The sequence below is a fragment of the Palaemon carinicauda genome, chromosome 6, assembly GCF_036898095.1.
Source record: "Palaemon carinicauda isolate YSFRI2023 chromosome 6, ASM3689809v2, whole genome shotgun sequence".
In the NCBI taxonomy this organism is placed as follows: Eukaryota; Metazoa; Arthropoda; class Malacostraca; order Decapoda; family Palaemonidae; genus Palaemon; species Palaemon carinicauda.
This window is the reverse complement of record NC_090730.1, coordinates 162,171,145-162,184,185: the sequence shown is the minus strand read 5'-3', so window position 1 is coordinate 162,184,185 and position 13,041 is coordinate 162,171,145. Positions and strand designations below refer to the sequence as shown.

At 50.2% G+C, this 13,041-nt stretch overlaps 1 protein-coding gene across 1 annotated transcript in view; it reads right to left on the bottom strand.

The window, feature by feature from the left end:
- Positions 1 to 13,041, bottom strand: part of LOC137642769 (putative inorganic phosphate cotransporter) — a 104,541-nt gene that overhangs the window by 74,538 nt on the left and 16,962 nt on the right. Inside the window, exons 6-7 of the mRNA XM_068375616.1 lie at positions 5,519 to 5,606; positions 5,147 to 5,367 (exon numbers count right to left, since the gene is read on the bottom strand). Of these exons, the coding sequence (XP_068231717.1) occupies positions 5,147 to 5,367; positions 5,519 to 5,606 (309 nt within the window). The remainder of the gene's footprint in view (positions 1 to 5,146; positions 5,368 to 5,518; positions 5,607 to 13,041) is intronic.

Here is a 13,041-nt window from a genome sequence, read left to right as displayed (position 1 = left end):
TACCACGATCCTTAGATCCTGGCAAAGTCGTAGAAGTTTGTCTCGGTGTCAAAGAGGGAATGACTCCGAGTCTGCTAGGATCAGGCAGTCATCCAGATAATGGAGGAGACGGAAGCCGATCCTGAGTGCCCATGAGGAAATTACGGTGAACAGTCCGGCGAAACCCTGTGGTGCTGTGGAGAGACCGAAACACGGCACCTTGAACTGGTACTCCTTGTAGTCTATGCTGAATCCTAAGTACTTCCTTGAAGACGGATGGACTGGGATCTGGAAGTACACGGCCTTCAGGTCCAGAATACACAATAAGTCTTGCGGTTTACTGCCAGACTGACTGTGTCTGCGGTCTCCATGCTGACTGAAGTACAGTATGCTTTAATCTGGACCTCTGCCCACAGAGTTCGCCGCCTTGCTGATCCCATGACAAGGGTATTAAATGACACCGGAATCGTCCTCAGGGGAGGTAGAGGTGTTGTGAACAGGACGCGATATCCCTGACTGATTACGGAAATTGTCCAGGAAACGGCACTGAGTTGCTGCAACCTGTCTGCGCAACCTTGTAGGTATCCCGCCACTGGCGGACATGCAGGGGAACTGGCAATCCTAGTGTTTGTGGCCTCGGCTGCTCCTTCTAGGATTCTTCCCTCCCCTGGGGGACTAATTGCCTTTCTTATCCTTGACTGGAAAGGGCTTAGACCCCACTGTCTTAGCTGCCGTTGTTTTGGTGGGACGTGGTTGCTGAGGTGCTGGAGGTTTATAGGGCTTGAATGTCAAAGCCCCATATAGGAGGGAGTCTTGGTGACTTCCTACACCTCTCAGCCGCCTGCTTCACGTCCTTAGGCTTAAACAGGTTCTTTCTCATAACGAAAGAATGTCTGAGCCTGTAGATTTTGGTGCTAGGGGACTCCTGTTACTGTCTTGGAGTCCTTTGACTCCCTCCCGGGAGGGATGCAGGACTCCAACCACGACGGAGGCAGGCTCTTCTCCACCCCTATTCGAGAAGACTTTACCGCGCAAGGTGGGGTTTCCCTTAATGGTGTGATTGGGGAACGTCTCACCTCCCGTGACTCTTCTGAGGGCGGGAAAACTTCGTCCGAAGGTGAGGGAGAAAAGTCTGAGGGGGGGAGAGTGCCTGCCTCGAAGACTTACGAGGAGACAGCTACGACCTCGTAGAAGTTACCTCGTCCGAAACTCCTCTTTTCCTCATTGGGGGGAGTGGATGTAGCCAAGGATTTGTGGCTCAACTCAGAGAGAACAGCTTAAAAGCCTGTGCTACCCGCTCTGATTAGAGTCCCAAACCAGGCTGCCGGCTGACGACTGCGCTGTCAGACACTCCCTCTGGAGAGGAAATCGCCTGTAAAAGATAAGGAAGGCATGTCCCTGGGCCTTTCTGGAACCTTCCCCCCCACCGGCAAGCGCGCTGTTCTGTGCTTGGGGGGAGGGGAATGTGGCGATGGCGCCCTTACCGCGCAATGTCCGGCAGCCTCGCGCGGGGGAGGGTATTGGTGATTACGCTAGGGAGCGCGCTGGGGAATACCCGGGGTCACGCGCGAGAGACTGTCGAAGCGTTGATGCGGGCGCGCGGGAATACCCTGGGCTCGCGTGCGGGAGACTGCTGAAAACGTTCGAGCGGGCGCGTGGGCGCACAGAAGAGTTTTCAGAGTGCGCAGGAATCATATTGTTGTGCAGGATTAGAATGAAGAGCCCGTGTGGACCAGAATGTTGGAGCGTGCTGCAGCGCGTAGGAGTTTGTTGGCGCTCGCGCGGGAAGTCAATCGGCGGGCGCGAGCGCGGGACACCATCGGTACCCGCGCGCGAAAAAGATCGTCGGCGCTTGCGCGCGTAAGAAGATCGTCGGCGCTTGCACGCGTAAGAAGATCGTTGGCGCTTGCGCGCTTAAGAAGATTGTTGCCGCTAGAAGATCGTAGGAGTTTGTTGGCGCTCGCGCGGGAAGTCAATCGGCGGGCGCGAGCGCGGGAGACCATCGGTACCCGCTCGCGAAACAGATCGTCGGCGCTTGCGCGCGTAAGAAGATCGTCGGCGCTTGCACACGTAAGAAGATCGTTGGCGCTTGAAGATTGTCGGCGCTTGCGCGCTTAAGAAGATTGTTGCCGCTAGAAGATCGTCGGCGCTCGCGTGGGTTAGAAGATTGGCGAGCGCGCGCGGGAACCCATCGGTGCCCGCGCGCGGACGATCGTCGGTGCTTACGCGCGTAGGAAAATCGTCAGCGCTTGCGCGCGAAAGAAGATCGTCGGCGCTTGAAGATAGTTGGCACTTGCGCGCAAAAGAAGATCGTCAGCGCTTGCCAGCGAAAGAAGATCGTCGGCGCTTGCGCGCGTACGAAGATTGTTGGCGTAAGAAGATCATCGGCAAGCACGCGCGCTAGTGCGCAGGATGCAGGGTCAGCTGACAGGACGATCAGGAACTGGGATGTGTCCTCAAAACGGGGCGGTCATCCCCCGATGAGGACCGTAGGCAGGACTGCTTCAGTGTCCAGAGCCGAAGTCCTTCGTTGCAGTGCAAGGAAGCGCTGGAAGATCGGTAGGTCAGCTGGCTCAACACTGGAAGATCTGCTTGATACTCCGAGGAAGGGTCTCTATGAGAGACCTTTCCCGCGAACAGGAGAGGTGTCCTTCGTAGAAGAGACTAGGAGACACTCGCAGGCTGAATCACTGGTGAGCGCCTGTGCGCTATCTCAGGAAACTCCAACAATGTGCGCTGATGCGCAGGTGAACGTTGTCGCGCAGTCCCTGGAACAGGATGTCTCTGGATGGCAGTCTCAGGAACAGCAGGCGAGAGCTTGTGCGCACGGAGAACGTTGGCGCGAAGGGGATACCTGGCGCTTAAGGGACTTACTCACAATGTGAGAAAGCCCCTTTTGTCCCGAAGGGACCGGTGCCCGTTGGATAACGGGGTGCGTGGGCGCCAACAGCGTCAGCAGCCAGGAACGGAGACGGCAGGAATCAGGAACAATCCTACGAAGAGGAGTCTCTATGAGTGGCCTCTCTCGCGAACGAGAGAGGTGAACACTTCGTAGAAGAGACTTGAAGACACTGGTGATGGCGCCCCTTAGGGCCGTTGGATCAGCAAGCTGACCTATAAGGAGCAATCCTCCGAAGAGGAGTCCTTAAGAGTGGCCTCCCTTGTGAACGAGAGAGATCACAAGACTGATCCTGCAGCTGCTCAGCCCCTTGAGCATAGCTGCAGGTGTGACCGCTCAGCCCCAAGAGAATAACCACCTGAAGTTTCCATGTGCCCAGCCTTGCAACCGCTCAGCTCCTTGAGCATGGTTACAAGTGCGGTCGCCCAGCACCAAGAGCATAACCGCCTGAGGACCAGGAAATCCCATCCAGGAATTATTAAGGTATGAGAAGTTCTCCCTCTGCAGGGGGAAGCTCTCACACCTGGGAAGGGAACCTCCCTCGGAAGGGAAGTTACCCACCCCTGGAGGCGAACCTCCTTAGCGTTCTAAGATGAACTGAAGAGCTGACAGTTGTCACGGGAGGACTTCTAAGAGAAGGGAAAACGCCCATGACGATGTCCTAGAGAGACGGCAGCGACAGCAGACTCCCCAGGCACAAACAGGACAGCTCTGCTTCGTTGGCACACTTTACTCAAACGAAGAAAAACTGCAAAGTTAACTGGGAAAATAAAGTTAAATAATTATTTAACAGAAATTCCCCCGGGAGGAACTCCAAAGAGTAACCCCGAGGGAAAAGCAAAACATAAGAATTAAAAATTAAGTATGCGCCCTCCTCCCCCACTGACATTCAGGGGAGAAGGGGGAGGGCGGAGAACTGTAACAAAAACAGAATTATAACAGAATTATAATTATGTAATTCATCTAAGAATGATCACAAATAGTAAGAACCACTGACCCCCAAACGGAAGTGTTCTTTACAGAGAAGCTGAAAAGTTAAAAATACAATTAGATTTCATTAAAAATAATTGAGACAAATAAACGGAATAGCAACCCAACCTGCAACGGGAAAGATGCTTCCGTAATAGTACGTAGTAATAGTAAGAGGTGAACGACCTGGAGTAGAAAGAGAGACTGTAGTCAATCTGAACTTCCACATTCCCTTCGCTGAGAATCCAAGTTCCCCGTAGGAAAGGAGGAACAGCGAAGATAAAAGATGAAGATAGTCCAGCGATGACGATTCCCCACGGCGTCCGAGTTAACGGAAAGCCGAAGGAACTACCGAAGGACCAAGAGGGAGAGGCCGCACCCCATGACGTGAAACTGCGGTGGCCTAGCACTACGCCGGTGACGTTGTCATACACTACACACACAGCACAAACACTGAAAAGAAAACTTACTACATTTCTATACACAAATATATGCATAAACATAAAGAATGTTTATATATATATTACTGTACAAGTACAGTAAAAGAAAAAGTAAGTAAAAAGACAAAAAGCATTAATGGCTGTCAAAGAGGTGAGGGTGAAAGCGGACACGTCCGATCACCACCCGAGCCAAAGTAAAAGTGGGCTTACCACACAGGTGTGTGAGGGGGGAGGGTAGCTAACTACCCTCCCTAACTCCCGCTAACTAGCGGTGGGGTAGTAAACCCTCGTTAAAATTCTAATGGCTCGTCCTTTCAGCTACGCCGAAAGTAATTACCCACTTTAAATAACGTGGTTTGTATTCCAGTTACAGAACAACTTTAAAGTGCTGTAAGAGATGAAAGCCTGGAGTGAAGCACAGTCATTTACTGTACTGTCCAATGTAAAGAAGCTCCAGCAATATACAGCCACCAAGCACAAAAGCAAAGACAAAAAATTAAATGTAATAATTATCCTCCCACATCAGTGGTTGGAAGTGATCACTCAAAAATCTATACTGTATTTAGATACTTTCAAACATAAAATGATCATACTTTAAAAACTCATTCAAGCCATTGTGCTCAAATTACCTCATAAAGAAATCAAACCATGTTTAAGAAAACAAACATGACTAGTAATGACAGTAGAGTTGAGCTCAAATTACTAGCTTTTTATTTTATCCAATATAGAATTTCAGTTTTATATACTATATAAATGAAATTATTCTTATTTCAGGAATGCAGCATTCAATAATTCTAAAGTGACATTTATCAGAGAGAAATTCAAGAAAAAAAAAAAAATTATACAGTGAAGTACTTACTTTGCTATTTCTATGATCCCCAATGCCTTGCTTTATGAACAATTTTTCCGCTGTAGATATAGTTGGGTGTTGGTCAGGTGAATCGTAGACATTTTTAAACCAAAACCAGCCCCAAACTAAGGCGAGGCTTCCCGACACATAAAACACAGCAGGCCAGCCCCAAACTGACTGTGATAGCCATCCACTTACTGATAATGTAACAACAGTTCCAAATTGACAACCTAAAAATTGATATCACAAGAATTAAAACCATGAAATAAATGACAAATCATAATACAGTATTCATATACTGTATTTTATATAATTGAAGTCTCATAGTAATAACAATGAGGAAAATTAAATCTTACACAATTCAATATGACTCTTACTAACCTCCACAGATTCGTGCCAATGAACGTGCCCTTTCTTGTGGAGGAATCCAAAATGATACCATCACATTCATAGCTGGAAATGTAACACCCTGGAAATCAAAATATAACCTTCATCAAAATTACACTCCTTAATGTAAAGTACTGTACTGTTCATTCAACATACTTTTACATGAGCAAAGAAGATGCATTCAATTGTAACCCTTTTATTCCATGTGCAATTGAGTAAACCATCCTCCATCCCCCAAAACAAATATGACAAATTCGTAGATAATTTGTATTTTTCCTATCTATACAAACCTTTGCTATTTAATAGGGGTATTACTTTTGGCGTAGCTGAAATGACGAGCCATTAGAATTTTAACGAGGGTTTACTACCCCACCGCTAGTTAGCGGGGGGTAGGGGACGGTAGCTTGCTAACCCCCCTCACACACACCTGTGCCTGTGCTCACTTTGCTTGGAGGTAGGACTTCAAGGGGGATAGGGCTGGCGGGCAAGTTTGATTAAATAGCTAAGGTTTGTATAGTTAGGAAAAATACAAATTATCTACGAATTTGTCATTTGTTTCGTAACTGACATACAAACCACGCTATTTAATAGGGGTGACTCACCCATTAGGAAGGGTGGATGTCCCAGCCAGTACTGGCTTTTGGCTTTGCCTGGGGGCTCGTTATTTGAGTGTGACAGCACCTCGCTAGAACCTTGCTACGCAAGGACTGCGGCCTACGTAAGCTGTGTGTGAAGGTATAATAAAGTGTGACTTCGCCTAGGAAGTTGACCTGTAGTCCTTTAGAAGGAAACTTTAGGCTAGGACTCTCCCAATACCCCCTCGTCAGGGTATGGGGACGTGACAGTATTAGCTTAATACTAGGAACACAAGGAAACATGGTTTACCTGCAGTGGTTTGAGGTCAGCTGTGCAGAGAACCCAGGATGCTGCTTTTCCCAAGAGAGGGGAAGATGAAGAAAAGAATAAGGGCCAGACAAACCTTTTCATTCATGCAGACTAAGACCGCGTAACAATCCCCTCAACCTTCTGCTATTTGTCCAATAAGGAGCCTGAGGTTTTCAACCTGCTGTTGTGCAGCCACCACAGGGCCAATAGAGAACGTATCGAGCCTCCTGTGGGTCATGTCTTGCAGGTAGTGGGCTGTGAAGGTCGTCTGACGCTTCCCCACCCCAGCCTGAAGAACCTGCGTCACTGAGAAATTCTTTTTGAAGGCCAGGGACGTAGCTACGCCCCTGACATCATGTGCTCTAGGCCGACGTGACAGAGGAGGGTCTGGATTCAGGGACAGATGAATCACCCTACGAATCCATGCCGAGATGGTGTTCTTGGTGACCCTCCTCTTAGTCCTCCCAGTGCTAACAAACAACGCTTGCACTTGAGGACGGACTGCAGCCGTTCTTTTGAGATATAGCCTCAAACTCCTTACTGGGCACAGTAGGAGATGGTCTGGGTCATCTGTTACAGAACGGAGACTCGAAATCTGGAAGGAGTCGAACCGAGGGTCCGCCACCCCCGGATTCTGAGTCTTAGCAATAAACTCAGGGACGAATTTGAACGTTACCTCCCCCCATCCCCTTGAATGGGTGATGTCATACAAGAGACCATGAAGTTCACTGACTTGCTTGGCCGAAGCCAAAGCTAGCAGGAATACCGTCTTCCAAGTTAGGTGGCGATCTGAAGCCTGGCGTAATGGTTCATAGGGAGGTCTCTTAAGAGACCTGAGAACTTGAACCACGTTCCATGGAGGAGGTCTCACTTCCGACTGAGGGCAGGTAAGTTCGTAACTTCCGACTGAGGGCAGGTAAGTTCGTAACTTTGTGGTATGAAGTTGAATCCTAACAAAACTCAAAGTATGATTGTAAGTCGGTCAAGGACGGTGGTTCCTCAACATCCGGATCTCAGTATTGATAATGTTTCTTTAAATATGTATGACTCTTTCAAAATTTTAGGTCTGATTCTCGACAGTAAATTTACTTTTGAGAAACATATAAGGTCTGTGTCTTCTTCAATTTCACAAAAAATAGGCTTATTGAGAAAGTCTTTCAAGATTTTCGGTGATCAATTTATTCTGAAGAAGTGTTTTAATTCTTTCATTCTACCTTGTTTTGAGTATTGTTCTCCTGTCTGGTCTTCAGCTACTGATTCTCATCTTAATTTGTTGGACAGAAACTTACGGTCTATTAAATTTCTTATTCCTGATCTAGATATTAATCTCTGGCACCGTCGTTCAATTAGTTCATTATGTATGTTGCATAAGATTTTTCACAACTCTGACCATCCTTTACATTCAGATCTCCCTGGACAATTCTATCCTGTTCGTAATACTAGGTAGGCAGTTAATTCTAATAGCCAGGCCTTCTCCATCATGAGGCTCAATACTACGCAGTACTCTAGAAGTTTTATTCCAGCTGTGACCAAGTTGTGGAATGATCTTCCTAATCGGGTGGTTGAATCAGTAGAACTTCAAAAGTTCAAAGTTGGAGCAAATGCTTTTTTGTTGACCAGGCGGACATAGTCTTTTTATAGTTTATTTATGACATATTTGTTTTTGATGTTGTTGATAGTTTATTATATGACATGTCTGTTTTGACGTTGTTTCTTATTTTAGAATGATTTATTGTTAATTTGTTCTCTTCATTTATTTATTTCCTTATTTCCTTTCCTCACTGGGCTATTTTTCCCTGTTGGAGCCCCTGGGCTTAAAGCATCTTGCTTTTCCAACTAGGGTTGTAGCTTGGATAGTAGTAATAATAATAATAATAATAATAATAATGCGTAGGGAAAGTTCTAACGAAGAAGAAATGTCCATTCCTTTGAGTCTGAAGGCTAGACTTAAGGCTGAGCGATAGCCTTTCACCGCCGAGACTGAAAGGTGCATTTCTTCCCGCAAATACACGAGGAACTCCGCTATTGTTGGAATAGTGGCATCAAGTGGAGAGATACCCTTCCACGACACCAACCACAGAAGACTTTCCACTTTGCCTGGTAGACAGATGCGGATGATTTTCGCAATGTCCACACATCCTGATCGCAACTTGTTGCGAAAATCCTCTCTCAGCGAGGAGATGCTGGACAGTCTCCAGGCGTGAAGTCGTAGCGAAGCTACGGCTTTGTGGAAGATGTTGGCACGTTGTTGTCTGAGTAGATCGTGTCGCGGAGGGAGTTCTCTCGGAAGTTCCGTTAGGAGTTGCAAAAGGTCCGGAAACCATTCCGCGTGATGCCATAGCGAAGCTATGAGGGTCATTGAAATATTGACTGATATTCTGGTCTTGTTGAGTACCCTCCTCATCAGACAGAACGGGGGAAAGGCGTACACGTCGATGTTGTCCCACCGTTGTTGGAAGGCATCTTGCTAGAGTGCCTTGGGATCCGGGACTGGGGAACAGTACAGCGGAAGCTTGAAGTTCAGAGCTATTGCGAACAGATCCACAGTCGGGGAACCCCACAAACTCAGGACTTTGTTGGCTACTAGATGATCCATAGACCACTCGGTACTCACTATCTGAGACGCTCTGCTCAGATTGTCGGCGAGCATATTCCTCTTGCCTGGAATGAAACGTGCCGATAGTGGAATCGAGTGGACTTCGGTCCATCTCAGTATCTCTACTGCAAGATGGGATAGCTTCTTCGAAAAGGTACCTCCTTGCTTGTTGATGTAAGTCACTACTGTGGTGTTGTCGCTCATCACCACCACAGTGACCCGCCAGGTACTGTTGGAACTGTTGAAGGGCCAAGAAAACAGCCTTCATCTCTAGAAGATTTATATGGAGGCACTTTTCTGATTCTGACCACAGGCCTGAGGTCGTGTGGTTCAGAACGTGGGGGCCCCACCCTTTCTTTGAGGCGTCCGAAAACAGCATCAAATCCGGGGGGAGGATGAGAAGATCCACTCCTCTTCGTAGGTTCTCGTCTGTCACCCACCACTGGAGGTCCGTCCGTTCCGCAGGTCCCATAGGGATCATGACGTCCAGGGAATCGTAACCTTGATTCCACCAAGACTTGAGTCGCCACTGGAGGGATATCATCCTGAGGCGACCGTTGGGAACTAGACGAGCCAAAGATGAGGTGACCGAGGAGACGTAACCACGATTGGGCTGGAAGCTCTTCTCGTCTGAGAAAAGGGCTTGCGACCTTCCTCAGCCTTGCTATCCTGTCGTCTGATGGGAAGGCTTTGTGGAGATTGGTGTCTATAATCGTGCCTAGGTATACCAGTCTTTGAGTGGGAAGCAGAGAGGACTTCTCGAGATTTACCATGATCCCCAGATCCTGGCAAAGACTCAGAAGCCTGTCTCGGTGTTGAAGAAGGGATGACGCCGAGTCTGCTAGGATCAGCCAGTTGTCCAGATAACGGAGGAGATGGATGCCGATCCTGTGTGCCCACGACGATATTAGGGTGAACACTCTGGTGAAAACCTGTGGTGCTGTGGAGAGACCGAAACACAGCACCTTGAACTGGTACTCCTTGTTGTCTAGGCTGAATCTTAAGTACTTCCTTAAAGACGGATGAACTGGGGTCTGGAAGTACGCCTCCTTCAGATCCAGTGTACACATGAAGTCTTGTGGTCTCACTGCAAGTCTGACCGTGTCTGCGGTCTCCATGCTGAACGGAGTTTGTTTGACAAACTTGTTCAGAGCTGAGAGGTCGATGACTGGTCTCCAGCCTCCAGACGCCTTCTTTACAAGAAAGAGTCGACTGAAGAAGCCTGGGGACCCGTCGAGGACCTATTGGAGAGCGCCCTTCTTCAACATGGTCTGGACTTCTGCCCGAAGGGCTTGCCCCCTTGCTGATCTCATGGCAAGGGAGCTCAATAACACTGGATTCGTCGTCAGGAGAGGTAGAGATGTTGTGAATGGGACGCGATATCCCTGACTGATTACGGAAATCGTCCAGGAATCGGCCCCGAGTTGCTGCCACCTGTCTGCACAACTTTGTAGGCATACCCCCACTGGTGGACATGCAGGGGGACTGCCAATCCTAGCATTTGCGGCCTCGGCTGCTCCCTCTAGGATTTTTCCCTCCCCTGGAGGACTTTTTGCCTTTCCTGACTTGACAGGAAAGGGCTTAGACACCACTGTCTTCGCTGCTGTTGTCGGTTTTGTGGTCTTGGTAGGACGGGACTGCTGGGGCGCTGGAGGCTTATAGGGCTTGGATGTCAAAGCCCTATGTAGGAGGGAGTCTTGGTGGGACTTCCTCCACCTCTCAGCAGCATGTTCCACGTCTTTCGGCTCAAACAGATTCGTTCCCTCCACGGAAGAATGTCTGAGCCTGCTTATCTCGGTGCTAGGGACCTTCTGATGGAACCTCTCAGCCACCGCATCCCGACGTTTCAGGATGGTGTTTGCCCAAAAGTTCGAGACTTGGTGGGCCAGAAACTCGATCGTGCAAGTGCCTGAGAGGAGGAACGCCTCCATAGCTTTTCTGGTACGTTCTTTGGAGAAATCCTCTGAACGTATCAGGATACCTAAGGTCCCTAACCAGATATCCAGCCACGAAGTGGCTTGCATAGCACACTTCGCAACCTTCTCATGATTAAGGATCTCAGTCGCTGAGATTGAGACCTGCCGGTTGGAGAGTCTCTCAAGAGGGACTCCCCTGGTAAGCTCTTCCAAAGAATGGTGAAGAGGAAGAGCTAAACAAGGCTACTCTAAGATCTCAAAGTACCTCCTCTGCTGTACGCGAGGAGGTGGGAGAAGCTTGTTGCTGGCACTGGATCGGCTGGAGGAGGCTAACTCAGAGAGCTGGACCGCAATCTTGTCCCTGGTACTCTTAACCCCCTGAGACCAGGGCAGAGCCGCACTGGCCTTAGAAGGTTTTTGAGTTCCAAATACTCGGTCCAAGACTGTGTCTTTGTCCTCTCGAGGGGGAATCTCTGGGTCAGCAAACCCATTGAGAGTCCTCATAAGAGTCAGAACCTGCCAAAATGCAAGTTCTGACTCCTGTAGCTCTCCTCCGGATGTTGGACTCGCAGCGAAGTCTCCTGTCCCCAAAGGCTCTTCTTGGGGAGAAATGCGGACGTTCTCCGAGTGATTGGCTGGCTCCGTCCTAAGTCTTGTAGAGGATTTTAGCATTGTCTTAGAGTCCTTCGACTCCCTCCTGGGAGGGATGCAGGACTCCAACAACGACGGAGGTAGGCTCTTCTCCGCCCCTACCCGGGAAGACTTTCCAGGGCGAGGTAGGGTTTCCCCCATTGGTGCAATGGGGGAATGTCTCACCTCATGTGACTCCCCTGAGGACAGGAAATCCTCGTCCGACAGGGAGGGAGAAAAAGTCTGGGGGGGGGGAGAGCCTGCCTCGAAGGCTTACGAGGAGACAGCTTAGTTCTCGGAGAAGTCACCGCGTCCGAAACTCCTCTTTTCCAGCCAAGGATTTGTGGCCTAATTCAGAGAGAACAGGCTTGAAAGCCTACGTAACCGCTCTGACTAGTGCCCCAAACCATGGCTGCTGGCTGACAGCTGTGCTGTCAGTCACTCCCTCTGGAGGGACAGGGATTGACCGATCCCTGGGAGGAGTTTCCATAGGGAGGTTCACCTGAAAAGAAAAGGAAGAAGAAATGTCCTTAGACCTTTCTGGAACAATCCCCTCCACCAACGAGCACGCTGTTCTACGCTTGCGGGGAGGGGAATGGCGATGGCGACTTTGCCGTGCGTTGTTCGGCAGCCTCGCACGTGGGAGGGTATTGGCGTTCGCGCGGGGGAGCGCGTTGGCGCTCGCGCGATGGGGAATATCCGGGGTCGCGGGCGGGAGACTGCTAATGCGCACGCGAGGGCGATTGCGAGGGTGCGTGCGGGCGCGCAGGCGAGCGATGGCACGTAGAAGCGTGCACAGGAGAGTGCACAGGGGGCTGATTGTGCGCTCGTGCGCGCGTGGGTGAATGTTCGCGCGCGCGTAGGCATGCAGGATCAGGATGATGGGCCCGTGGGCGTGCGGGCGAGTGATCGCGCGCCCCAGATGATGTCGTAGGGTGGTCGCGCACAGGAGAGATATCCCTTGCGCGCGCGCAGTCGGAACCTGTGTGCGTTGGTGCGCCTCTTGTGGGTGCACGTCAGGCTGGCGGTGTATAGCTGCTGTAGGGGATGGGCATGGGCGAGCATACTCGTAGGCGCGAGCAGGTGAACGCGCGCGATTGCGCACTGGCGAGGGATGGCGCGCAGGAGATAGCAGGCGGCGCGTTGGCGAGTAGGTGAAGTCTTAAGACTTCCCTACCGCCCCCAGATCCGAAGATCGTGGCCGCACAGGAGAGATGGTAGTACGAGGGCGCTGGCGCGTGGGAGAGCGCTGGCGCGTAGGAGATCGTTGGCGTGTAGGAGATCGTTGGCGCGTTGGAGAGCGCTGTCGCGTTGGCGAGCGCTGACGCATAGGAGAACGCTGACACGCAGGGTGTTGGCGCGCAGTAGGTTGATGGCGCGCAGTGGCGCGCTGGCGAGCAGGTGAGCGCTGGCGCGCAGTGGCGCACTGGCGAGCACTAGCGCGCTATCTCAGGAACAGCCTTGTGTTCAGGAGATCGTTGGCGCGCATG